This window comes from Myodes glareolus, chromosome 6 (assembly GCF_982192425.1).
Source record: "Myodes glareolus chromosome 6, mMyoGla1.1, whole genome shotgun sequence".
NCBI lineage: Eukaryota > Metazoa > Chordata > Mammalia > Rodentia > Cricetidae > Myodes > Myodes glareolus.
Genome location: NC_142031.1, coordinates 40,706,850 through 40,734,566, shown reverse-complemented (window position 1 = coordinate 40,734,566; position 27,717 = coordinate 40,706,850). Strand labels below are relative to the sequence as shown.

Genomic DNA, 27,717 nt, shown 5'->3' with positions numbered 1-27,717 from the left:
TCATTACCTCTTAACCATGAGCCGCGGCCTCGTTATCTTCTGATGTTTCTTTCTTTGCTGAACCATCACTGATTGAGCTCATCTCATGTGCCAGACATTGGGAAAAGGCGAGGAAGAACATGGAGAAGTCAGCCCAGCTGAATGGAGGAGGCAGGCTGTGGTGGGGGATGTATAAAGTTCTCCACTAGCCGAGCGAAGGAGGAAAGAGCAGAAGAGACACAAATTCCAACCACAGTGGACACCCCGGCACATTTGGCTGGCCCTGTGACCTCCAGAGAAAGCGGGTATGACTAGGGCTGGATTTTGAAAGCCTAGCAGTCACCCTAGAGGTCTAGACAATGACCATCATTTTCCAAGACAAAAGTGAAAGCTCATGACAGCAAAGAACAAGTTCTGTTGAGAGCAGCCATCACAGCCAGGACAGCGGACACAGGGACCTTCCATGTCATCCTGTGACCGCTAGAGCACGAGGGGCCACCAGAGGTTTAGAGCTGAGGAATGAAACAGTCCAGGTTCTGATCTCTAACAGCCTATGTAGCCTGAAAGTAGAGAGGACTGGAGGATGGAAGGCTGCAGGCTATGGTGATGAGAGCTGCCTCAGACCGCAGACGCGGGGGGGATGAAGAGCACAATCTTCATGGGGGAGAAGCATCCCTATGCCTTCCGCCCAAGACCAACTCCCCTGATCACTTCTGTTCCCTGTTCCTGCCTTTAAGGCAGGGATTGGACAAGTCAGCAGGCAATGCTTTCTTTCTTCCCTTGCTTTGTCTCGACCAAACAAAACACATCGAAATTTCTACACTGCTGCTGTAAAGACCTTACATATGCTGAGCATAGATGTCCTGTTAGCATTTCGAAAGGGAGGCCTGCCTGGAGTGTGGAACTACTTGGAACCATTGAGGAGGAATTCTTGGAATACTAACAGGTCTAGGGACTGATGAGACATATGTAAAATTATTTTTGTATAATAAAAGGTTAAGAAACAAACATAAGGTTATATGTGAAAAAGGGTTTGAGTTCTAAGGTATTTCTCCCCCATGTAACACACATATATGTAAATGCATCTATGTACATATGTGTGTGTGCATTTGTAGCTACATGTATATAAATATGTGCATACAGGTGTACAAATACATACATTGAGATATGTATAAATACATATGTACACTGTTAGAGACATGATTGACATATGTCTGTTGCACATATACATTCGTGCACATACATGGCAAGCACACACACTTATTTCGTTAGTGGTGGTAAGTCCCCATAAAGGCGACATTAGAGAGAGCTTTGTGCTTGATTGGCACTCAGCAATGTTTGCTGAGTTAGAACAAACCTCTGCCTTGCCCATTCCGATTTTTATCGTTGACCATTGCTCTCAGGAGTTAATGTTTGAACCTGGCCATAAAGAAATCGGCAACCACTGACCTATGGCCTATATTTGAGGAGGAAGAAGCCCCTTATAAAATAGCCAACAGTGGGAGGCCTGGGAGGCAGAGCTGCTGTGGTCTGCTGTAGAAAGGGAGTCTCATCGCCACCATGAACTTCACCGGCAAGTACCAGCTGCAGAGCCAAGAGAACTTTGAGCCCTTCATGAAGGCAATGGGTGAGTGCTGGATTGGACACCAAAGCTGTGAGGGTCTAGCCCTGCTATCAGAAGCTAGCCAAGGTCTGATGTTGAGGTGGAAGGAAGGGTCCAGGCTATCCCAAATCGAGGAGTGCTTTAGTGCCTTTCCTGGTCTCTTGCTACTTCACGGTTCCTGACTGAACAAGGCCACTGGGAGGCAGTGGAAATGACACTGAATTGGATTGACATGTGTCTCCTGGTTCTTCATTTTATGGCCCTGTTCATTCACTCATCCATTCATTCATTTTTCTAGCAATCATTGCCTCAAAACTAACCATGCCTCAAGCACTATGCTCGTACATACACCTGGGAGACAGAATGCGATCAGCTTTAATCCCGATCAATGTTTGGAGACAAGGCTACAATACTGATCAGTTATTTGAGAATAAATGCAATGCAGTGTCCCTTATGACTTCATACCAGGCATTGCAACGTCCACATTTAATACTTACCATAAAACTTAGTTGGTCAATGTTGAGGAAACTGAGGTCAAGAAAGGGAAGTAGCAATGACAAGGGTCACCTATAGGAAATATTTGAGTTGGAGTGAGAAGAAGGCGCTGAGTTCCAGAGACCCCATTTAAATACCCTATGTCTCCCAGGGTACAAGAGGGAAGACTGTGGTGGTGAAGGCTGAGCCTGGGACCAGGAAGAGAGAGCCCCGTGAGCAGGGAAGAGATGAGAAAAAGCAAGAGCAGGGAAATGAAGACACTCAGGTCACCCCAGAACTGAAAGCTGCTTTTGTGGGCAAGACACAGCTCACAAGCACAGGGACCCCCTAGTTGTACAAAGGGCTCTCTACTCTGTGAACTCATAATTCCTGTGAACCTCCATTCAAGAAAAGGCACAGATTTGCTCTGAAATCTGCAAAGCCCTACTCTCGGGCAAAGGACTTTTATACATAACGCGTAAGAGCCACGACTCCAAAAGCCACAGCAAGGTTGTCTGGCAAGGTTCCACTTTGTGCATGGGACCATTTGATTCGGAAGATAAACATCCTGGATGATGAAGTGTTCCCCCTCTAAGAACAAGGCCACTGAAGAAGGGGAAAGTTGGGGGAGGAGAGAAGGAGTAAAAAGTATGGAGTCACAAAGGAAAGGGACTCAGGCCAAATGAGGGTCTTTGTCACAAACAAGTTGGTGGGCTGGGAATGCAGATCAGTGGGTAGAGCGCTTGCCTAGCATGCATGGAGCCCTGGGTTCAGTCCCCTGAACATATAAGCCAGGTATGGTGACACATGACTGTAATTCCAGCACAGAGAGGTGGAAGCAGGAGGATCAGATGCTCAAGGTCACCCTCGACTATACAGTGAGTTAAGGCTAGCGTAGGCTACAAGAGACCCTGCCTCAAAAACTAATAAGACTAACTGGGAAAATAGGAGCAGGCCACTGACTTTCTCTGTCAGACACCAAAGGCCTCACTGCCCACAGGTCTACCATATAGTAATCGTGTGAGGCCTCAGGAACACACAGTGACCTCCTCTGCTTCTCCCGGCTCTAACCATACATGGCCTCTTCCAGGTGTGCCTGATGACTTCATCCAGAAGGGGAAGGACATCAAGGGGATAACAGAAATCGTGCATAATGGGAACCATGTCAAACTCATCCTCACCTACGGCCCCAAAGTGGTCCACAACGAGTTCACCCTTGGGGAGGAGTGCGAGCTGGAGACCATGAACGGCGAAAAGGTCAAGGTATGTAGTCCCACCTCCTGTTTCCCAAAGCGTCTCCTTAACAGAGAACACGGGGCTGAACCCGGTTCAGGCAGGAGCCTCAGGGAGCTCTGAGAACAGACTTCTCATTGTCTCGGGGATCATGAGACGTCTGGGCTCTCACTGTGGAGGATGTGGGGGAAATAGGGCACAAGGTGAGATCCTCAGTCACAGGGTCTCCCAGGCACAGTGCTCCTGGCTCTCCGGAGTCCTACAAGGAGAGTCCGAAACTGGGGCAAATCGGGGTCAGTAAAAGTCTGAGCTAGGGCAGCTTCAACTTCTCAGGGCGGTGGTTCAGGGAAGCAGCACCAGCTGGCTGTGGGCTGCGGGCGCAGTGGACAGGTGATAGCAGAGAGATCCAGGGGCTGCGGGTCCTCTCACCTGCCCCTCCCTCTGAAGCCTGCGCAGCCCAGGGAAGCCAGTGGACTGAACCTCTGCTCTGTCTGCTCCTGACATTCCTGGCAGCCTGTGCCTCGGGCTCAGCAGGACCTCGGCTTCCTCAGGTTGCTCTTGTTTCTGCCTTTCTTTCAAGGTGAAGAGCAGAGGAGGGGGTTCTCCTGATCTGCTCATGGCAAGGGTTGGGGTGTCCTGGGTTTTCTAACGATCCATTGTGGATGTAGATTTTCGACCTTGCGTCTTTTGTTCCTGATCAGATTTCTTCCTCCACCCCTCCCCTGCTTCCCTCCATCCCCTCCTTTCTTCGTATTTTCTTCCTCTAGCATCTTGCATGTAGCCCAGACTGCTCTCAAACACAGTATCTTCCCACTCCTGCCTGCCGAGTGCTGGGATCACAGTGCTGCACTGTGCCCAGTCACAGCTATGCTTCTGCCTACATCCGTCCTTGATATGTAAGGCTTGGAAGTGGCACCACAATAGGAAAGGCTAAATACCTACCAAAGCAGACTGTGTCCCCTCAGCTGCTGGGGGTTGGAGTGCTGCTACGAGCCCCCTCTGTAAGCTTGAGAAATGGGAGTTTACATTTTATTTTAGTTATTTTTTTTCTTTGCAGGGAAGAACCACTTAGGCAGACTTGACATTCTCTTTCATTTATAAATTTCCATTCAGCCCTAGAGAACTGATGATGAGCAGGACGTTTGACTCATTGTTAGCTGCCACCATACAGGGAAACAACCTGATTGGCTCCATTGCTAGGCCTTTCCTCTCTTCCCTGCAGACAGTGGTGAAGATTGAAGGTGGCAATAAGATGGTGACCAGCTTCAAAGGCATAAAGTCCGTGACTGAACTCAACGGCGACACAATCACCAATGTAAGTAGCACTCGGGTCTTGCCATCCCAGTGTTTGAGGGGAGTGGAGACGTGAAGGGTGAGGGGCAGCTGGACAACATCTCTCATTCTCCATCTTTTCCTCCTCGAGACATTGACGTTGTCCATGCCGTCTACCGCTTAAGAGAATCCATTACGTACCCTGTAGTCGATACATGTTGTCTTGACTCTTTTGAACTATGCTTTTCTAAATGGAAAAGTAAGGCTACGACCAGGAGAGTTGGTCAAATGGCAGACAGGTCCCCAGGAACTGGGTCCATCTCTTAGGCTGATCTCCCCCAACCATGAAAAGAGAGGGATGTCAATCATGCAGCAACATTCAGTCCCCGCTCTTGCACCTCGCTCTCACAGCAGAGCAGGTGGGCGGAGAGGAATCACCCTGGACTGAGTCCCGATGCACCTACTCTAATCTTCCTGTCTCCTACAGTATAAAAACAAGACTCCAGCCTATGAGAGGTGACTGTTGGAGCTAAGGTGCTCCTTTCCTAGGTGATAACATTCGACACAAAATCAGAGACCTGAGAAGGAGGGAAGGACCATTCACCATCAACCCTAAAACTGATGTTTTCTTTTTATTGCTATGCTGAGACTTTGAGCGTGCTAAGCAAGCATCCTGTCATACAAACACATGCCCAGTGTTATCATGTGCTTCATTCACATGTGTAAGAGGAAAATCATAGGGCCGCTTCTATGTTCCGGTCTAGTTGCCCAGTGTATCCACGTACATACCCTTCTCTTCAGCCACAGGCAGTTAATGTGCAGTAATAGAACGCAATGAAATTTTGAGACAACAGATCGGGTGTCTCTGGATGGTTTTCCTATAGCTGTCATTGATTCAGGAAACAGTTCAGTGGCTGGCAGGACAGCCCTCCATGTGAGCAAGAGAAGTGACAAGACACAGCAAGGTGTTTTAGATGAAGTTGCCAACCATTCCTCTGCCAATAAAGAAAACGGAAATTTTTAAAGTTACCTCATGTGTGTACACATTTGGGGATGTTAATACTTGGGTTTTTTTTACAAATACCATCAAGAAAATATTTCATAATCTCTCTTCTGACTTTCAGACCATGACACTGGGTGACGTTGTCTGCAAGAGAGTCAGCAAGAGAATTTAGACATGGCTGCGTTTTCTATTCTTTTACAGTGTAAAATTTATGCAATAAAGCTGCTTTTGTTTTGAAAGTATTTCTTCTCGATAGTTTCTCATTGTGGCACTGCTCTTCTTTAGTGTGTGTGTGTGTGTGTGTGTGTGTGTGTGTGTGTGTGTGTGTTGGGAATTAAACACAAAGCCTTGCAAACGTGAGCATAAGCTCTATCACTGAGCTACACCCTGAGCCCTGACATTTTCAATGAACATTGATCACCTCTGACTTTGTAATTATAATCTGTGAGTCACCCTACCAGCTCAGATCTGTAGAGCACTGCTCACCCCAAGCACCAGCCTCTGACTCAGGTGTCCTTGACAAGAATTCCACAAGTGGCTGAATCTGTGGAGTGACCAGCATGCCCTCTCTTTGCTAGTCACATGGTCAAGAAGCTGGAGCCAGAAGGACTCAGTGAGTCTGAGGGTGTCTCTGCAAAAGGACAGGGATGAGGAAGACCAGGCAGGCAAGGGAGAAGCACTGTCATAAACACAGCGACAAGTGACCCACCCATCAATGGACAGGCTCTAAAAGCTTGGGCCCTCAGCTACCAAATGAACAACTTTTTCTCTTATTGGAGGGCTTAACGTCCAGAAGCAGTACAGGTGGAATTCCTTCACAACGTGGGTAGAAGCAGGAAGCAGAAAATGGAAATGGCCCCCTGAATACTACTTGTCCCAGACTGCTAGAGGTTTGGTATGAGTTGAACAGCAACTAGCAGAAATCCGCACACTGAAATCCTAATGCCCAGTCGCTCAGAATGTGACCTTATTTAGAAACATGGTACAGCAGCTACCAAAGTTCATAGGGAAAAGATGGTGGGCTCCTAATTCAATATGGCCAGTGTCCTTATTAAGACATACCCAGGAAGCATCTGTGTGAAGACTGGCCTTGTGCCGACACACACCAAGGAGTTCTCAGAAGCCAGCAGAGCCTTGCACCAGATGCTTTCCCTGCTCCCTCAGAGGGAACATGGCACTGCCAACACTGGATCTCAGACCTCTAACTTCAGAACTGTGAGGTCTGCTGCTTAAGCCACCCAATCTGGGGAGTAATGGCAAAATAATCCAGTTCTCAGACAACAAATTGCTGCCCGCTTCTGCCATTACCACCTGCATAGTCTTTCAGTACTAGAAGCATCCCCGCCTGTAGGAGCCTTGGCAAAGAGCAAGCAGCTACAGTGGAAAATAAAATCCAATAGCATACACCAATATGCCAGTCACAGAAATAAATTCTAGACTGCAGAGCTAAGTAGATGAATATGCAATGTTGTAAGTAGACGTAACAGTCAGGCATGATAATATATGATTATAATTCCAGCATTTGGGAGGTGAAGGCCAGAGGCTTATGGTGTCCAAAGCCACCTTCAACTACAAATGGAGTCTGAGATCAGCCTGAGCTAGATGAGTCCCTACCTCCAAACAAAACATCTAAGAAATAGAAAAAAGTCAGATGCTTGTCTTTAACCCCAGCACTTAGGAGGCAAAAACCAGGAGGATCTCTGTGAGTTCAAGGCTAGCCTGGTCTACAAAGTGAGTTCCAGGACACCTGGGGATACAGTGAGAAACCCTGTCTCAAAAAACAAAAAATTAAAGAAAGAAAAAGAAATAGGAAGAAAAGAGAGACACATGGCACAGCATCAGAGTAGAACTAGAACAGTATGATACTCACAGAACTGAGAGAAACTGTCATGGCCGAAGAAACCAAGCTGAGTGTCTGCGCAGAGGAAAGACGCTTACATTGTCTGCCTGCGGGTAACTAAGTTCTTTGACTCTGAAGCCAGAAAAGGTATTTCAAAGGTTTTTCAGCAAAGTCTCCAGAAATCAGACAACTTCCTCAAAATGACTCCTAACATGATCTTGCACTAAAATGATCTCTGGGTTGGGGAGGGGTCATATATTTTGTCCTGTAAGACCCTGAACTCAGATTTTGTACAGGCACCCGGAGAACTCAGTACCTGAGCAGACAGCTGCTGCTGAGATCTGCCATTTTCACCTTGGCTCCTCCTCTCTTCACCCCACCCCAACACACTCACACACAGTGTGCACACACTTGCTAACACTTCTGCCTTTGCCTAGCCTGTGGACATTTCACCAACAGGAGGCGCTTAACTCTGTGAGACCGCGTTCACAGCAAATGCACACTAAGTAGGTCCATCAAATAGCTGCTTCCTTTTCCATCCCTTTTTCTTTCTGTTTTTGTTTGTCTCTCTTTTGAATTTTTCTTCATAATTGACTCTATTAGGGTAAAGAAAGTGATTTGGCAGGATAAAGGAGGAGAGACTCTAACACAGTCTACGCTCAAGCTTCTGGGTACTTTCTCGTTTATCTACTTTTACATTTCATTTATTTTCTTGGAAAAGGGGGTGTGCAGGTGCCATTGTGCACTTGTGAAGGCCAGGATAACTCACAGGAGTCTGTTCTCTCCTCCCACTCTATGGGATCTGGGAGCTGAACCCAGGCTGCCCAGCTTATTGGCAAGCACATTTACCCACTGAGCCTTCTCACTGGCCCTGGATCACTCTTTATGTCCATGTTGAGCATCCATGATTTTCTAGTGTCCTGCATCAGAAGAGAATCACAGGAGGTCCGAGAGCATCCAGAGCTATTTGCTTTGCAAATGGCTAGGATGGATGGGGGCATACCTGAGAAGACACAGACAGAACCGAGTCTCTGCAGAGAACCTTTACACTCTGGAAAGGAGTTTGGACTTGACCCGGGGCAGCAGGTGCTTACTGAGGGGTTCACATGCTGTAAGCGAAGTGACATGTAATACTCAGTAGGAAAATCATGTGGCCATGGTGAAGGTCCCACCAGTTTTTCATCTCAGAGCTTTAGAGAGGCAGACCCTTAAAAGTCACCAAGCCGTGGCTATGCCTGGTTAGTGCATCGACTCACCTAGGTCAGTGCAGGTGGCTTCATGGTGAGGGTGGCACATAGAACTTTGTGTGTGTGGCTCTGAGGGGATGGAGGTTTGAGAGTGAGTCTCCACTCCTACTTAAGCAGAGATCCCTTTAATATTCTAAGGATCCATTCTGTCACTCCTCTCTTATAGTTAACACAGGTATTCTAAGCTTAGGACAACAGGCATGGACAGCTTCAAGTTATCTGTCAGTGTGGTATTGGTAAGCATGGTGCTGGTAGACACGTGCACAGTTGGCTCCCACTGCTGACAAAGCCAATTTCACTGTACCACGTCCTACTCTTTGCTGGTCTAATTGGGAAAATGGAAACCCTGAGAGAGATGTGGTTTCGACCAGTATAACACTATGGAGTTTTCTTTAGACATGGCCCATGGGCCTGGTGCTATCCTAAAGGCTTTATAGGTTAAAAATCCAGTCTTCACTGCCAATCTAGGTAGAGAGAGAGAAATCAGGAAACTGAGGCAAGGGTGGAGTAACCAGTCTGATATCAGGAGAGCTGTGAAGAAGGCGAACTTCAGTAATTTTTATCAGCATCCATGCTCTTAAAGCAACACTAAGGTATTTCTCTGAAATCACAGTTAATGAAGTAGTCACTGGTCATCTTCCCTAGTTAAACATAAATTAACTGGCCTGACTGTGGTGACACACAGCTTTAATCCCAGCGCTTGGGAGGCAGAGATAGGTGGATCTCTGTGAGTTCAAGGCCAGTCTGGTCTATAAAGTGAGTTCCAGGAGAGTGAGGACCATTACACAGAGAAACCCTGTCTTGTAAATCAAAAACCAAAACAAACAAAAGCAAAAATAAATTAACTCACATTAAATAAAACTAAATTTTATGTCCTTACTACTATTCCAGTGCTATTGTCACAATCGGTTAGTGACTCCTAAATTGGACATCACAGATATAAGTCCTCTCCATCATCACAGAGAATTTCAGGAAGTTTCTAAGACTGTCAGAAGGAAAGAAGCCATGGCCCGCAAACACAGAAGGTTTAATATAATGACTGTTATAACAAAAATACTCAAAATACACGGCTGTGCAACTCTTTAACTCTGAGATAAGAATTTCATTCACTTATTTACTCAATATGCACTTGATGAACCCTATCATGTTCCAGGACCTGTGCTAGGGACAGGAAGATGAACAAAGGGATGTGACCTTGCCCTCCAGAACCCACAACATGATGGAGGACACGGTATTCTTGGGTGGTGTTCTGAGAATAACCAGGTGTTAGGAGAGGTGTTAGGGAAGTCTCATCCTGCAGAGCAAGCACCCAAGAGGATGTGAGGGGCTGGAGTCTGAGCTGTAAGATCAGATAACAGACCTGAGAACCAGAAACCTCAATGCAGTCATCACAGAAATTGTCAGGTATATTCGTGCGAGGGGTGTGCAGAGCAAGAACAGAGTCAACCAAGGACAAGATCAGCTCAGGGGCTTATCAGGGGCAGGTGAGAAACAAGACCAGGGAAAGCCAGAGAAACCACATCAGAAGCTGATTGCAAAGGGATGGAGCCACAGAAACCAAGTTTGGGGTGTGTTGCTAACAGAAGGGCTAGATAATGTAAGGAACTAGAAGAGAGACATTTTAATGGGGGGGGCAAAGGTAAAAACCAGTATGTAATGGGTTTCAGAAAAAAAATGGAAAGAGAAGAGAAACAGAAGAAAAAAAACCTGCAACTGGAGAGAACTCGCAGCTGTGAAGATGGTGATCCAAGGGTCCTCAGCATGTTTAGTGACTTCATTAAAGATGCCCAGCAGTGCATCCCAGCACTCAGGAGGCAGAGGCAGGCACATCTCTGTGAGTTTGGGGACAGCCTGGTCTACATAATAAACTCCAGGACAGCCAGGGCTAAGCAGAGAGACCCTGTCTCAAAAAAATAAGAGGAGGGAAAAAAGAAAAAGAAAAGAAATCCCATGGTAGAAGAATGGCAAGGCCTCAGGATGGAGAAGAGTGATACTGGAGAAAGTTCTGGAGAGCACAGGAAGGCAAAGAGTCCAGAGCAGGGGCATCCAGCTAGTGAGAGAAGGGGAACCGCGGTCTGCGGTTTGGAGAGACGGAGGTGCACACGGAGACTAGTGCTCCGGTTCGGGGAGACGGAGGTGCACACAGAGACTAATGCTGAAGAGAGCAGATGTGAGGACGATGAGAAGCAGCAGCCATGAAAGTGGGTGGGTGCCCGACGACAGCAAAGGAAGGAAGAGGATTTGGGGGTCCACACTGGGGAAAGAGTGATGATTCGACCGACTGCATCTGTGGGTTCCCAAGGAGAAAGCTGGTGCTGTCCCTAAGCCTAAGCCGCAGAGATCGAAATAACTGTCAGTCTTTTATAGAAGCTTCTAGAGAAGAATAAATCCTTGAAGAAGAACCAAGGATACTAATATTCTGCAAGGAGATGCCATTTTAGCGACCTCAGCTGCCGGGCAGGGCTCAAGGGGACGCAGGATCATTCGCGGATGAAAGGGTGGAGATGGAGGAACATTTTAGACAAATAAATTTGTGTTTTAGTGGGAATCGTGTGACTTCAAGATACTGGAGTTCTGGGGTCAAATGGTTGCCCAAGATTGTGTAGAAGTTTTGGTGACACCCTCAGCTAAAGGAATTTACTTCATGATCCCCCACCATGTCGGGGAGAAAGTTGGGGTCCCAGAAACTCAAAGGTCATCCTTAGGCCTTCATTTCTCAGATAAAAATGGGCCTCTCAGCAAATAAGAACAAGCTGGGGACACTTCTGAAGAGAGCTGGGCCCAGGGGAACTGCCTTCTGTTAAGAAGGGCAGAAGCCCCCAGAGCATGGACAGGAGAAAGAAAGTCAGCCCAGGAAGTAGCATTCACTACAAGGAGCAGGGCCCCACTGGGGCCAGTGACCAAGCCTAAGCTGCTACACACCAGCCTGGCTTGAAAACCCTGCAGCCTCCTCTGCTGGGTCCACTGCTGCCAGGCATGCACACTCTCGGCCTCACACTGAGAAGCCTTCTCACTCCTTCTGGCAAAGGCAAGGAAAACCTCAGCTTCTCTTAAAGTAGTCCTCACATCACAAGGAGCTACAGGCTTGGTGCATGGGACCAAGGAGGGACAAATTCCTTTTGTGTGTCCTAGAGTTATTTCAAGTTTAGACTAGGAATTGAGACCACAAATGGTCTGATCAAGGCCCCTACCTCTTTCCAGCCACCATTCCAAATGGGGTTCAGGTCTCAGAATGAATCTCAAAGGATCAAACACAGCCCAGCCCTTTGTTAATAACTCCACCGCCGCCTGAGGACATAGGACGTCAGCCACCCCAGTCTGCCAAACCCTAAATATTCCCAGCCATCGATGAGACCAGCAGCCCCAGAGACACCTGCTCAGACAGACAAGCAGCCATCTGAGATCCTAGGTCCCTACCACTGTTAACTCAGATGTCACCACACACACGCAAACACATACAGGCACACACACACACAAACACACACACACTCACCTCCTCTGGACCCCTCTCCATAGAGTCTGCCATTGCATTTACTATTATAACATGCCTTTTTTGTTTGTAATTTTTCTTCTGGCCCCATTATATTTGGGACTTCTTTATTGACTAGATGATGAAATCTAGCACCCGACACATATAGAAAGAGTTGGTCTGGGATGAGATAGAGCTAAGCTGAGTTGAACTGAACCAAAACGGCAGTGGAGGACACAGAGTAGTAATTTCCCCAGCTCCCAGTCACATTGCCCCCACTCTCCAACAAAGTCTTCATTGCTTCTTATGGAACAGAGCCGGGGCTGGTTCATTGCTGGGCTCAGCCATGACCTGCATGGGCTGGTTGTTCAGGGCAGCCTCTCGCATCTTGTGGTACATGAACTCATTCTGGCGGAACATACGAAGCTCCATCTCTGTCTGTACCCTCATGGCCTGCGGGACAGATAATAGCACTGAGCGTGACATGGTCCCAAGACATGGTCCTGATATAACTTTGAATAAATGAACCCCTAATCAGTAAGATTCAGTTCTATCACTTCACAAATGTGTGTGAAATGGGTGTGCAGGGGTGGGGGCACCACTGTGGACTGATGGTGTAGCAGCATTCCTAGCGCCACAGGGAGAGGGAGCTGGACCCTTGAGATGGCAGCTGAAAAGTTGCTTTCAGCAGAGAACACTTCTTCTCCCTGACGCCTGAGGAGCTGGATCTGAACCCTGGACTCTGACCTCTGTGCTTGTAGGACCTCAGTGGAGGGACTTACCCACAGTGCGTTGGGAAGATAACAGTGGTACAGTGCACAACAAAGTCTTTGTTCTCCCACATATCCACTCAGGGAATTTTCAGAAAGAGCTAGGTGTTCAGAGGCTCAGGATACCATGGTAAGGAAGACTGACAGAGATAAGCCTTGGAGAAGTTTAATATACTAGATATAAAATTAGTCATCTCTGATCTTACCATCAAATCCCTGGTGAGTCCTCCCCTCCTTTGGGCCTCTGTTTCCTCATATGTAATCAAGGGGGCAAGGGTCAAGCATCCTAAGGTCCTTTCTGGTCTAGTTGGCAGCCTACAGATTTCCATAGAGCAAAGTCCAGTTGCACCAGGACTCCCATCTCAAGAGACCTTCCAACAAGACAGTGACTGTCCACCAGGATGCTATTTACCTCCAAGTCCTTGGTAATTGGGTGGGAGGGTCCGTGTGTCACCAGGAGAATTGCATAGGCTTTGCAGATCATCCCGTGCCCCACTTCAATGTTGCCAGCATGCCAGTTGGTCAGCCCTGTCCGCATCACAGCCATGCCCAGTTGGGCATTGTTATGGTGGTAGAGCTTCCTGCAGAGGCACAGAAAGTAATCATGACCTATAGTGCCAACCTTTCTTACATCTGCATAGCACAGAACAACCCCTAAAGTACTCTGACAGCTCTCATTATCAACTTGTTATCTAGCGTTACGTGGGAAGAGAGTCTCGTTGACAAATCCTCTAGATTAGGTTGGCGATGAGTATGTCTGTGGGCAACCGTCTTGAGGATCTGCGGATAGCACCATTCCCTGAGCAAGAGGCCCTGAACTTTGTAAGAGTGGAGAGGACCAACTGAGAGCAAGCTTGCATGCTTATTCATTCCATTCATTCATTCATTCCTCTTTGCTCTTGAGCCTGGGTGCAGTGTGACCTCAGCTTCCCCACAATGGTGGACTGTGACTTGGAACTATAGCTAAAATATACCCCTCCTCCTCTAAGATGACTCGTTGGAGTATTGTGTCACAGAAAGTGGAAATGACACCGAGGCCAGTACTCCTACTGGTCAAGTCCACCTAGTCTTCCCGCTCTTGCTGTGAGGCACCAGCGGCTTGTTGTGGAGTACTGAAATCCACAGAGCTGACCAGTGTTCTACACAGTGAAGCCAGGAGAGTTGAGACTATGTCCTGGACAACCAAGTCAAGGCATCATGGACAAAGAGGGCCACAGCTGTACTGAATCTAAGGATAGGAAGCTAGGTACCATCGGGAGCACCCCCAGATCTCTAGGTACATCAGGAGCACCCCCAGCTCTCTGGGGAATGTGAAAGGGAGTTCAAGACAAGAAATAGAACTTTAGTGTCCTTCCTGGGGCTGCGCTGTATTTTCCTTCTCCCGGCAGGACTCCTTCCTGCATGCTGGACCATTTACCTGTGGTTTTAAATGCAAAGCATGCTCTAAAGAAAAGTCTTCTTGTGACAACTTACTCTTCTGTCCAGAAACACAAATTCCTAAGCTAATGTGAACATAAAGAGACAGCCAGGCCACATGACTTTAATCCCAGCACTCAGGAGGCAAAGGCAGAGGCACGTGGATCTCTGTAAGTTCGAGGCCAGCCTGGTCTACAGAGTTAGTTCCCAGGACAGGCTTCAAAGCTACACAGAGAATCCTGTCTCAATAAAAAAACAAAACAAAACAAAACAAAAAGACAGAAGGCAAGAGACAATGTTGGTATAGGGGAAATGAGAAAGCATCGTATTACAATTTTTTAAAATTTATTTATCATATGTGCATTAGTGTTTTTCCTTCATACATATCTGTGTGACGGAGTTGGAGCCCCTGGAACTGGAGTTACAGACAGTTATGAGCTGCCATGTGGGTGTTGGGAATTGAATTCAGGTCCTCTGAAAGAACAAGAGCTCTTAACCACTGAGCCATCTCTCCAGCCCAGAGAATTTTTTTCTTTTCTTTTCTTTACTTTTTTTCTTTATCTTTTTCTGTTTTTTTTTGTTTTGTTTTGCTTTGTTTTTCAATACAGAGTTTCTCTGTAGCTTTGGAGTTTGTTCTAGAACTCATTCTGTAGACCAGACTGTCCTTGAACTCACAGAGATTTGCCTGTCTCTGTCTACCAAGTGCTGGGATCAAAGGCATGCACCACAACTGCCCTCATATTATAATTTATAAGTAAAAATGGCCTGTTTCTCTTCACAGAAGAACTGTGAAAACTATATGCATGTGTGTATATATATGTGTGTGTGTGTGTGTGTGTGTGTGTGTGTGTGTGTGTATGTGTATCTGGACACATATTGTACTTGTGTGTATGTATGTACACACATGCATAAATATGTAAATATACACACAATGCAAATATATTGCTATGGTTTGGTTAAGTCCCGTGTGTTGGAGGCTTGATCATGGGTTTTTAAAAAGAGAATAAAAAAACTTTTGAAACATTTAAAATCAAGCTTCATTTAGGAAAATCCAAAGCAGGAGATGTCATTCAAGTGACAAATAAGGAAGTAAAAATAAACAAACACACCAGAGATGACAACTAGGCTTCCTCTGAGTGTCAACTCTGACGGTCTAAGCATTGTTGCTTGGGGCACTATGATAAAAGCTTAATTTATGAGGAGAAGTTCGGCTCTGGCTGTGGCCTGTGACTCTGTGTACTGTGACCATGTCATTGTAGGTGTAGGAGGAACAATCAAATGCGTGTCATCTCTTTGGCATCCCTGGGACAGAGGGTTTCCGGGAGGCTAACTCGGGGCCATCACCTACGTGTAGCCATCCACCATCCTCCTGGCGTAGTGTGAGGCCTCCTCAAAGGCCTGGAGATAGGAGAGGACCTCTGACACAATGCTTAGCAGACGAAGCACGTAGAGGTTGGTGTCGGCAAACACTGGTTCCTGCTTCTCCAGACACTCCCGGCACAGCTTGACAACCTGGAGAGAGACATAGCTTCAGCCAAGGCCACTGTACCAGAGTTTATGCTAAACTGACAGGCGGAACATCAAGACAATCCTAGACTCACTCTTTGAAAGCTGGAGAAATAGAGGGAAGAAAGCAAGGTTTGTGATTTGAGCTAACAAAATAGTCTTCCCGGCTAAGACATTGGCATGGGAAAGGGTAGCGCTAGACATAAAGATGGTAAAGCAAAGGGAGGAAGTTTGCCCACTCAAAGCCAATAGGCAGGAGAGCTGTAGAAACTACATATGCATGTATGTGTGCATGTCTACACATAAACTAAACTTGTGTATACATATGTACATAAACATATGTCTAGATATACACAACGTAAATACATTGATAAGGTTTGGGTGAGTGCCCACTCCTAAGGCCTATGTGTTCAAGGCTTAGTCATCAGCCTGTGGTATTACTGGAAGACAGAAGAGAAAAAGAAAGCCAGAGGAATGGAGCCCAAGGAACCCCACCACTTACTCTGGTTCCTAACACAAGCCTTTGCCACACTTTCTTTACCAAGCATAAAACTTAGTTTTCATGGCTTCCTCTCACCTGACAGAACTCAGGGGATGAAGAGAGTATCTTGCATTGGTCACCCTAGCAAGGGTTCATACATGTGCAATGGATGAATCCGTAAAGGAGAAGGAGGAAAAGAAGGGACATGGAGCCAACACGAAGTGAAATTAGTCACCATGTTAGCATAGCCTAGTGACGTCCACACCTGGCTCATTCAAGCCACAAAATGAGCTTGTGGGGAAAGTCACTGATTCGTGGTGCCTCTGTTCTATTTCAGAATTAATAGATAGATCCCTGTTGCAGGAAAATTGTTTGAACAACCATCTCACTGTCCCAGTAAAGCCACCTTGAATCAAAGGACCGAGTCAGCAATTCACTGACTGAGATTAGCCATAGAGTTCTTGAAGGACTAAGGAGATCTGCTAGAGAGAACAGAAAGAGAGAAGGGAGGATTTCTGGGAGAGGCGCTTCAGAAAAAAACGTGGAGGGAGGGTCAGCTGTCTCTGGATGTTATCAGATCTTTATCTCAATTTCTGACTCTCAAGTTCTTTTTTTTAAATTTATAAAAGTTTATTAATTTATAAAAGTTTTCATTTCTGCCCCTCCTCCCAACACCCTCCCACTCCCCCCACTCCCTCTCCTCCTCCCCCTCCATCCCTAAGAGCAGTCAGGGTTTCCTGCCCTGTGGGAAGTTCAAGTTCCTCCCCCCTCCCTCCAGGTCCAGGAAGGTGAGCATCCAAACAGACTGGATCCCAAAAATCCAGTACATGCAGAGGAAACAAGTCCCAGTGTCATTGTTCTTATGATACTGGAACAATTTAGATACTCAGATCCCAGCTTAGAAGGTGAGACACAGGACTGACTTCCAACAAGCTGTTGAGATTAATTCAAAGCAACTTCTCAGGTGTGGATGTGTATGTCTGTGATCCCCATACTCAAGAGGATAGAGAATTCAAGGTCAGCCTACATTACATAGCAAGGCCTTGTCTCCAAAAACTAATCCAGCAATATTTCTGCAGATCACTTGACTGCACACTGAAAGTCTATGGAAGCTATGAGACCTTGATGCTTAGATCCCTCTAGCAGAGATTTTAGAGAACGTGTCCTGGTATGAGGAGGGGCATAAGGTGGTTACCTAGGTGATTATGCTATAGAGCCAAATGAGAGTCTACAGGGCTCTAGGAGACAAAGCTGAATGCCCAGTGGGTGGTGACAGGATGTAAGAGACATGTCCAGTGATGGGGAAGCAAGCAGGCCACTCTCAGTGTCCCCCCAAGGCCATTGTCATTCTTCCAGTTCTGATTCCAGGCCCTCCTCATGGATCCAGCAACACTAGCTCTCCTTGGACAGATCTCACTGGGTTGAGCCATCACTGAGAATACTTCCTTAATGGGTGCTAAGATGGAAAGGCATAAGATAGAAACGGCCTTCCAGGAAACACACCCTGTTCACGGGTCTCGTCTTTCTGTTTACACATCTCCCTGACTCTCCACCCTCTTCCCCATCACTACCCCCCCATTAACAGTGCTCTTACCTCATGATACAAACCCTCAGAGCGAGCCTTGTCTATTTTTTCCAGAGTATCCTTTGAGAACTGTACCATCTCCTTCACCACTTCTGGGGAGGGCTGCAAAGAGAGGGACATGCGATCTGAGATCATCTCATGGGGCAGCCCATTTTATCTCAGAGCACCTGAAGGCTGGGAGTGCAGTTCCATTGTAGAGCACTTGCCTTTCATGCATAAGGCCCAAAGTTCCATCCCACTACTACCCAAAGAGAAACAAAAATAAACTGGCTTCAAGTGTCTGCCATCTTTGATGTTCACGTTAACGCAGGATCAGAGCCCTCCACACTCTGAATGTCTCATTCTATAAGTACATAAAGACCCTTGTGGCTTCTCCAATTGCTTCTTCGGGCTTCTTTTTCTCAATTTCTTAATTTAAAGGTTTTTGGTTGTGGAGCACTGTATTCATATCATTCCCATCCTTCGCCCTACTTGGATCCCTCCCATGTTTCCCACTCCCTCTCAGTATTGCTCACAAGTGTTTAGGGAGGACCACTTGGCCTGAATAACTTACCAAGTTATAACTTGGTAACTGAATAACTTACCAAGAAGCTCATCCCTGGGGAAAGTTGGTTCTCCCTCTCCACAGCCACTAACTGACTCTAGGGACAGTTGCCCTGTCCACACTGGCATATTGACTATTGTCTTTAAGCAGGTCTTGCTTAGGCGACCACACTGTTGAGATTCATGGAGGCAGCGCCCCTGTCATATCTAGAAGACACTCTCTCATAGCAGGCATCCTGGTTCTCTGGCTCTTACAATCTTCCTGCTCCCCTTTCTGTAATTTTCCTTGAGCCTTGGGTGGAGGGACTGCATTGCAGGCGTTTTGGTTGGGGTTGGTCACCCCATGGTCACTTACCCTCTGCTTTTTGACCAGTTGTGGATCTCTATCATAGATTCTGTCCGCATGCAAGAACTTTCTGTGACGAGGAGTGAGAACTACACTTACCTGAGTATAAGGATCAGTATTTAGAGAACAGTTAGAAAGTATATTGGTTTAGGAAAACAGGTTTTCCTCTGAGGTCCACGACCTCTCCAGTCATGGTAGTTGGAGAGATTTACAGTGCCAGGCATAAATTCTTTCCTAGTGATCGGGTCTTAAGTCCAATTAGGCCCGATCTGTTGTTTGCTGCCTAAATACAGTCGGCCCTACTGCATGGTTGAGGATACCTTGCTGGGCCAGTCGTTGTTTGTAGGCTTCACACGTGGGCAGAACTGCCAGTCGTTTTTCCCTCTCAGCGGACTGCATAACACCTTCTGATACTGTGAGAGCCGGTCCTCAGGAGTGAGGGTTCCAGCTCAATCCCTCCACGTCCTGTCTGAAGTCTGTGGTGACTTCCGTAATAGGGTCTAACCTTCAAGTGCTGGCAGACAACCAAGGGCAATGGCAGTAGCCTAGATTGTTTTGGGAGTCTGCTGGACATCCCTGACCAACTCAAAGGGAGCTTTTGTTAGTCTACAGTTTTGGGGGGGAAGCATTATCCCTCAAAATTGCGCAACTCCATTTAAACCACACACACACACACACACACACACACACACACAGAGTACATTTTAAATATGGATTGTTAAAGTCTTATGCAACCTGACCTATACCTGTTTCTTCTTTTCAATTAAGTGTGTGCGCATGTGTCTATGTGAGGTATGCCACGTGTGTGCATATGTCTCTAGGGATCAGAAGAGGGTACTGGATTCCAACAGGGATGCTAAGAATGAAATTCTGGAAGAGCATCAAGCTCTCTTATCCACTTAACCATCTCTCCAGCTCCCTCTTTACACTTTGGTGATTAAGGTTCAGAATCTTGCTATTACCCAGTCCTTGGAAGTCTGGCTCCCTGCTGGGCTTTTGGACACAAGAGCAGAACTTGACATTGACCCCACTTGCGTTTCCTCTAGAATTTTGCACTGGGATCCTGTTGTCTAAAATTCTTTGCTTCAAGACCACATAGTCCACAGTTAGGCCTTGCAGCTTTGTCTTCATCTGAGTCATTGATTTAAATACAGAGAAGCTAGCCACAGGGGTGTGTGCCTGTAGCCCTTGCACTTAGGAGGTGGAGGGCAAGAGGGTCTGGAGTCTAAGGTCAGTCGGGACTACAAGAGAGCCCATCTCAAGAAACCAATAAAATAAAATTACTAAATAATTACTGGCCAGAACATGAGTAAAGCCTGAGGGCCCAGTCCAAGAATCGTACTCCAGTGGCTGCTGGAGTTTGCTAAGACAGCTCTTCTGGTTACGGTCTTGCAGACCCTCCCAAGCATCTTAACATGCAACCATTTGTTATCTCTTGATTGAAGGAACAGCACAAGAGGTCAGCTCTCTGAAAGTCTGACTTGTGCTGCCCACGATAGACAGACTAAGCAGTCTAGTGATCTGCTCAAAGCCTATCCAACTAGGTTTGGTTAGTGAGGAAGGAGGTACCATGTCTGCAAAAAGAGTTCCTATGAGGACACCATTAGTTTTTTTGGGGGGGTGTTTTGTTTTGTTTGTTTTGCCATTGTTTTTGGTGGGAGAGGGAGTGCCAAACATCTCAAAGTCCAAAGAAGGAGATGAAGAAGCAAGAGGAGAAAGCGGGATCAAAAGAAACCCCAGGAGCTAGGTGAAGCAGCAGCAGGAGGAGCTAGGTAAAAGTGAGGGACGAGATTAGGGGTGGGGCTAAAAGAGAAGAAGAGGAGCAGCTGCAGCCAGAGGCAGAGAAGGAAGAGTTATGAGGGATGCTTGTTCCTGACCTTCGAAAAGTAACCTTGCAGGATAGCGAGAGAAAGAAAAGACTAATTGGGCAAAACAGAAAGTGTCCAGAGGTACAGCTGAGGAAGGTGTTTTATATTCTGTTTTTATTTTCTCATTTAAAACTTTTGGTTTGCATTTCCTATGGGTTACTGTGCACATATGAAGCAGGTAGGATAACTTCAAGGACTGACAGTCACGCTGGCTGGCGTACTGACCAAGGTACTGCTGACAGGGCTGCGGTCAGGCTACACTGAGGTTTACACTGCCCAGTTTGGGGCAGCAGAATAGCAACTCTAGCAATCTGAGATGTGTACACGGCATCTTTGGGCCCCTTAATTCTTCATGCATTTGAATGGTTTAGGCCATTTCTTCTATTCATATGTTTCCCTATGTGTATTGATTTAAAGGTTTTTTTCCCCGGTATTTTATTGTTACGAAAAGTACCACCACAGTCTATCTGTTTCCATGTATCTTATAGCAAATGTGTAAGCATCTCTTCTGGGTAGATTCGTAGAAGTAGAACTTGTTAGAGAAATGTTTATATGATATAGTAAAAAAAAATACAAATAAGTTATTGGCTAGAAAATTGAGTAAACAGTCCAGGGATGAAGGGGAGAGCTACACTGAAGTGGCAGGTGCTCAGGGTGGGGTGGGGGTGTTTTATGAACATATTTAGTGAGCACATACACCACTAGGTAATGGGGCCAAGAGATAGGTCATATGACCAGCACCCAGGAATTCACTCAGCACCTCTGCTCTGACCAGGAACACATTTCCTCTTCCACACAGCACTCAGAGGGGAGTTTAGAAGTCCGTGTATGTGTATCCCACAGACACTAGTGGAGTGCCAGTTATACAGAAGCATCCAGTTAACCCCTTGCGTCCTTCCATCGAGACCCCCTCACTGGGGAAGAGAAGAAGCCATGAAGACACTTTTCCCCACTCTGACCTGGTAGCCAGTCATTTTGTGCCCTGCTTTTCCCCCACTTGTTCCTCCAATCAGATGGAGAAAACTGCCTGAGCCTTCTGACAGTTTTCTCAGCGGTGAGAACGGTATCCCCACGCCTGTGCTGACCACAGGGAGGACACGGATGAGCAGGACTGACGCCCTCTCTGCTTTCTCCTTCTTTCTTATACTGTTTGGAAGTGTCTAAACATTTCTCTCTCATTTCACTGGACACTCTGTCCCCTGGCAGCTCAGCTCTCTCCCAGCTCAGCTGAACTCCTGGCATCCCCTTGACAAGTCTGCCCCAGCTCCATAGCACCCATCTCTACAGAACTGGGAAAGCCATATTCAAATCCCTTTGCCTATTGAACTTTGGTCTCTGAAGTCTCCCAAATTACTTAACCTGCACAAGGGCACCGTGGGGAGCTGATTCCTGCTGAGTGCCTGTGTGCCAGCCCTTGTATACAAGTCATCTTGTCCAATGTTCATAAATTAATTAGGCTTTTGCTCTCCTCTCCCCGAGAAGACTGACTTCTTCAAAAATCCCCTATACCTGCTGGGACCTGCCTGCCCTGCCTTGTGCTCCATCCTCTGTCGCCTCCTCAAGGCTATAAGCCCCACCCTTGCCCAGCCCCTGGGAAGGTGACCTCGAACTCTGAAGCACAGCTGTGTGTACCTTGGGGTCTTCCTTCACTGCCTGGAAGAGGTCGTCCTTCAGCCCTTTCTGGCAGTGCTCACAGGAGCAGTCAAAGTAGTACTGCTTCCTCAGCTGCTGCCTGCGCTCCTCGCTGAGGTGGAGGAAGTCGATGTAGGACACGGTGAGCTCCTCACCTTCGGAGATCTTGCCCAGAGCCCGGAGCTCAATTCTGGAACAGGACGAAAGGGACGCTGATGAGCATTCTCCGGGGCTTCCAGGACCCCAGCCCCAAAGACAGCAGCTCCCAGTAAGGCTCTGAGAGAACACCCATTCCCTCCCGAGGGCTCATAACCAGGTCATCTTACTCATTCGACATCACATCTGCTCTGCTCAGTCAACTTTTCTGGAATCGGTTCACATAGAAAGCCCATAAAGGACTGGGCTTGGTCTCAAAGCCCTACACAGAGTCTATGCCCACAGTTTCATACACTTTCATACTGAGCTGTAACAGGATGGGAATAATAGCAAAGAGAAAACATGATGAGATCTAAAATTCTCTGTCTTAGTTTGGAGACTACATCCTCTGTAACAGACATGCTGAGCTGCCGCCATCTTGGCACCTTGTACTTTATGCTCCTGTTCAATGGTTTAGGCCTATGTTATGTAGGGAATTTATGCTCACTGGAGACCACCAAAGGAATTTGAATATAAAAAGGCTGAGGCTGTGAGCCTGGTTCACTTTTTTATTGTTGTTGTTTTGTTTTGTTTTGAGACAGGTTTCTCTATAGCTTTAGAGCCTATCCTGGAACTAGCTCTTGGAGACAGGGCTGGCCTTGAAGTCACAGAAACCTGCCTGCCTGTGCCTCCTGAGCGCTGGGATTAAAGGAGTGTGCCACCACTGCCTGGCCTGGTTCACTTCTGTGTGTGCTGGAAGGTGGTGCTAGCTGGTTGTTAGAAACTATTTTTTTTTCTTTTTATGCAAGGTTTCTCTGTGTAACTGCCCTGGATATCCTGGGATTCACTCTGGAGACCAGGTTGGCATCGAATAACAACAGTATTTCTATTTTTATTTCCTCTCAGCCTGAGCATGGCCCTCCAGTTACTCAGAAAACTTCCCATCTTACTGTGTAATAACACAGAAGGTGCTGAAGTTAAAAGGCCCCTGAACAACTGACATCCATCCAGCTAAGTCAGCACAGTGCCTCTCAGTCACGCACTTTCGACCAAGAAGTCAGACTGTAAGAAGAGGAGGAGGAGGAAAAGGTGGTTGTGGTGAAAATGGAGGAGAAGGAGGAGAAGATAGAGGAGGAGATGTACTAGTGACAAGGCTTGTAAGCTCGGGTCTCAACTGTGTTCCTGAATCCCCAGGAGCCTGAATTCTCACTGCTGGGCAGGGATTCTTGGTCACCACTTCCCCGAAAGAGTGTCAGGCATCATGTGAAAAGCAAGATCCCCGCACCCCAGAGAGATTCAGAGGTACCCCCTTCCATGTCTTCTGAGAAGATAAACAGAGACGTAACTGCCGAGAGGCGGGGATAGGCAGGCCCAGGTGTCTGAGGTGACTGCTTAAGGTTCCAAAGCCTTCCCCATAGATAGAGGACATGAGATAATGTGGGTGGCTGGGTGGGAGTGTAGTTCAGAAGAGTGCTTGCTAAGCACGCATGAAGCCCTGGGTTGGCTCCCAGCACTAAAGTCAGGGAAAGAGAGAGAGAATGAATGTGTGCATCTGCTATTGAGTAAGGGGCATTCTTGTTATTGACCAAGGAGAACTGGAGAGAGGAAGTGCAAGTCTGTCCGAGGATGCATTGTGGATGCCAATCTGAGTGTTCTCAACTTGGTTATTGTAAAAAAAGGAGAGAAGGATATTCCTGGACTGACAGATACTACTGTTCCTCGTTGGTTGGGAACTAAAAGAGCTAGCAGAATCCGAAAGCTTTCTAATCTTTCTAAAGAAGATGATGTCCGCCAGTACGTTGTCAGAAAGCCTTTAAACAAAGAAGGTAAGAAGCCAAGGACCAAGGCACCCAAGATTCAGCGTCTTGTGACTCCACGTGTCCTGCAACACAAACGTCGGCGTATTGCTCTGAAGAAGCAACGAACAAAGAAGAACAAGGAGGGGGCTGCAGAATATGCTAAACTTTTGGCCAACAGAATGAAGGAAGCCAAAGAAAAGCGCCAGGAACAGATTGCCAAGAGGCGAAGGCTGTCCTCACTGAGAGCTTCTACTTCTAAGTCTGAGTCCAGCCAAAAATAAGTCTATAAGGGTAACAAATAAATGATGAGACTTTGAAAAAAAAAAAACAACTGGAAAACCTGAATGCCATGCTCCTCTTGCTCCTTTGTCCCATTTGAAAGGGGCAGGAAGAAAGGGTGGGGACACTATTCATACTCTGTCCTATAAGAGACAGTTAAGCTCCATGTTGTAGAAAGGAGCCTGCATGTATATATATTACTGATTAGTTCTTCCATTCCAAGGTAACTGCTATCTATACACGCAGCCAAGTCGCCCACTTAGCAGTAATGCAATCAAGACTGTCACACGAACTAGACCCAGTATGTCATGAAGTGCCTTGGCCCAAACATCCACCAAATGAGGTCAGAGTGCAAGGAATGATACACAGAGGAGCCCAGACACTGTCAGAGGAGTGACTGACCACTGCCCCCGGTGCGGACTGAGCTCCTCCAGAGGGACTGCCTGCCTGTGCGTCTCCCACCCACACTATACTCTCCTGGCAGAGGTCACGGCTGAAGATGCAGTCTGCTGCCTTCGCAGACCCTTGACTGTGTGGACAGAGCACAGTTTAAATGTTAATTCTCCGTGGTGCCAGGCAGTCGGAGTTCTGGCATTCCAGGGACACTTCCCAGCATTCGCTAAGAGCGGTAACTAAAGTGATGAGACAAGTAGGGAGAGGGAGACCACATGATCCTGCTCACGGCTCTGCTGAAAATGCTGGTATTTCCAAGCCGCAGAGGCCTCTCATGTCACAAAGAAGGCTGTTAATATGAGAAATGTAAGTCACTTTCCTCAAGATCCCAGAGCGCTAGGAAGACAAAGCCAAGGTTGGAATTCAGGATCCGTCTATGCACTTCAGACAGACAGCAGATGGCTTTCAGGTGCCTCCTGGGTCTGTGATACATGGGAAAGGGCCTTGTTTTCAGGGTTCCACTAATATCCTAAGATATGGTAGTCCAGTCACTCCTGGGCCAGAGAGGACAGCGGATAACTAGTGCCCTAAGGCAAGAGGAAGGCGAACTAGAAGCATTCTTCTGCCGAGTAACATATCCCCAGTCTTCTTATTCTATGTTTTGGGCATGACATGTTTGGGGGACTATGTGTTCCCCACTGGACCCTTTTACAGAGCTGGCCACCATAGTGGCGTGTTATGATCCAGTATGATTCAGGGGTAGATTGGTCATGACTTTCAGAAACTCTGATTTCCACGCAAGACCTCAGGTTTCTCAGACTAGAAACGGTGTGGAGTGAAGAAGCCCAAAGGCACAGTGAGCGTGGCGGTGAGGCTGCCATCCCAGCACTCCGGAAGAGCATGAGCTTGAGGCCATCCTGGGCTACTCAGGAAGCTGGGGCCAGCCTGGGTTATGCAGCAAGACCCTGTATCAAGAAAGAAAGAAAAAGAGAGGTGTTGGGGCAGGGAAGAAAAGGAAGAGGAGGAAAAGAAGGAAGACAAGAAGAAGAGGGGAGAAAAGGAGGAAGGGGAAGGCACAGGAAGGGAGGAATAAAAAAGTTTCCAAAAATGAATTAAATGTATGTCACTTATATATGACAGTATGCCTATAATCTCAGCTACTCCAAAGACAGAGGCAGGAAGTTCAAGGCCTGCCGGAATGACAGAATTCAAGGCAAGACTTGGGTAGATTAGTGATGGATGGTTTCGATTAAAAAAAAATAGAAGAGGCAGGTGGATCTCTGTGAGTTCCAGGCCAGCCTGGTCTATAAGAGCTAGTTCTGGGACAGGCACCAAAGCTACAGAGAAACTCTATCTCAAAAATAAAACAAAAAACAAAAAAAATAGAGATGGGGCTGGGGATATATCTCAGGAGGAGACTGCTTGTCTAACAGCTGAGGTCTTTGGTTCAATCCCTCAGACTAGAAAAGAAGAAAAAGGAAAGTAGAGGTGAGAGAGGGGAAGGAGGAGATACATAGATTCCCAGGCTATTTTATACTACAGATGCTTCTCCATACATAGCAGGGTATGCCCTCAATAAATCCATGATAGGCTGAAAATATTACAAACATGTATTTAATATATCTAATGTTCTTAGCTTTGCCTGCCTCACTGTGCTCAGAACATATCCAACAGGCCAGTGAGGAAAATCAACTAGCACAGAGTGTTTTATGATGAAGGGATTAACATCTCCCATAGTTTGCTTCTTGCTATACTGAAGGTGAGAAACATCATAGTTGTATCCTTATGTGTCTGTTGTCACCATTAAACATAAAAGCTGTTAAGTCAAACCACCTTATGTTAGAAACTATTTATATTCAGAATCATGAATTGAGAGATGAACAGTGGCTAAAATAATCACAACAGGAGCCAAGAATTGAAGGCTTAGCGGGGCTCTTTCCTCCACCCAGCTTCCTCGGGAAAGTCTGATTCACCCTGAGCTGCAAACCCCTTCCATCTCCAATACCCTACAGCTCTATAGTGGCGCTAACCTAACTGCAAGCCAACAACTTATCCAAGTGCTTCTTGAAGACATTAGGAACACAGCCAGAGCTAAGGAGGATTAGAACCAGGAAGGTCCTGAGAGTTGATTTTGTTGCTGTTGTTTATGTTGTTATTTTTTATTTTGTTTGTTTTGAAACAAGGTCTTATGTAGCCCAAGCTGTCTCAAGCTCATTTTGTACCTAAGGATGACTTGGAACTCCTGATTCTCCTGGCTTACTACCCAAGGGCTCAATTACCTGCTTTTGACCTTCACACTACAGGTTTGGAACCCCAGACCTGGACACAGTGAGAGCTGCCCAAAGGCACAAGCAGTACACACAGACACAGATAAACCAACCACACCTGCCTCAAAGCCCAAACTTTGGAATACAAAATTCTGTTTAAATCCAGAGACTGCTTGAAGGGTTTTTAAACCCAGCCCAAGCAAAATACCTATGTGATCATCCTTTTTAAAAAAGGTCCAGGGAACATGGAATTTGAGATAACCTAAATTTGTGTTTCCAGGCCATGGTCACTCAAAATAGCTCCAGAATAAGCTATTGTTCCTTTTAAGAGGAGAATTGTGGTTTTTATTGAATCAATAATTACGGTGCTACAACATGGGATTCTGAGAATGATCCACTTTTTACCAGAGGAATCACCTGAATAGAAGCCAGGTACAGGCATGGATCCGTTGAATCCAAACCATCTGCTATTGCTTCTAATGAAACAACCTGCATTCATCTTAGACTTAAAAACTATAGTGTAGTAAAGACAAACTAAGTTCATTCCTGCTTATGAGTCGATCTATTTCTCAAAGAT

The 27,717-nt window shown here is 46.7% G+C and overlaps 2 protein-coding genes and 1 pseudogene across 3 annotated transcripts in view; 2 read left to right on the top strand and 1 right to left on the bottom strand.

Annotated features, from left to right (window-relative positions):
* Positions 1-1,447: 1,447 nt before the first annotated feature.
* On the top strand, positions 1,448-5,806 carry Fabp1 (fatty acid binding protein 1). The gene is made up of 4 exons (XM_087907155.1): positions 1,448-1,606; positions 3,147-3,319; positions 4,512-4,604; positions 5,686-5,806. Exons 1-4 carry the CDS (start codon positions 1,540-1,542, stop codon positions 5,734-5,736), a joined length of 384 nt encoding a protein of 127 aa, XP_087763281.1. The 5' UTR covers positions 1,448-1,539; the 3' UTR covers positions 5,737-5,806.
* A 6,542-nt stretch (positions 5,807-12,348) lies between these two features.
* Positions 12,349-27,717, bottom strand: part of Smyd1 (SET and MYND domain containing 1) — a 51,061-nt gene continuing 35,692 nt past the window's right edge. For both annotated transcript variants that reach the window (XM_087907153.1, XM_087907152.1), the window contains 5 exons: positions 22,268-22,457; positions 17,888-17,980; positions 15,655-15,818; positions 13,303-13,471; positions 12,349-12,573 (listed from right to left, as the gene is read on the bottom strand). In XM_087907153.1, coding sequence (XP_087763279.1) covers positions 12,415-12,573; positions 13,303-13,471; positions 15,655-15,818; positions 17,888-17,980; positions 22,268-22,457 — 775 coding nt within the window. In that variant the 3' untranslated portion in view covers positions 12,349-12,414. The remainder of the gene's footprint in view (positions 12,574-13,302; positions 13,472-15,654; positions 15,819-17,887; positions 17,981-22,267; positions 22,458-27,717) is intronic.
* On the top strand, positions 23,838-24,532 carry LOC125399096 (small ribosomal subunit protein eS6 pseudogene; annotated as a pseudogene).

What these genes read in the sequence shown, in the direction of transcription:
- Fabp1 (XM_087907155.1), top strand. Translation starts at nt 1,540, where the DNA reads ATGAACTTCACCGGCAAGTACCAGCTGCAGAGCCAAGAGAACTTTGAG. An exon ending in GCCCTTCATGAAGGCAATGG is followed by an intron (nt 1,607 to 3,146) that starts GTGAGTGCTGGA and finishes GGCCTCTTCCAG; the next exon opens with GTGTGCCTGATGACTTCATC. An exon ending in TGAACGGCGAAAAGGTCAAG is followed by an intron (nt 3,320 to 4,511) that starts GTATGTAGTCCC and finishes TCTTCCCTGCAG; the next exon opens with ACAGTGGTGAAGATTGAAGG.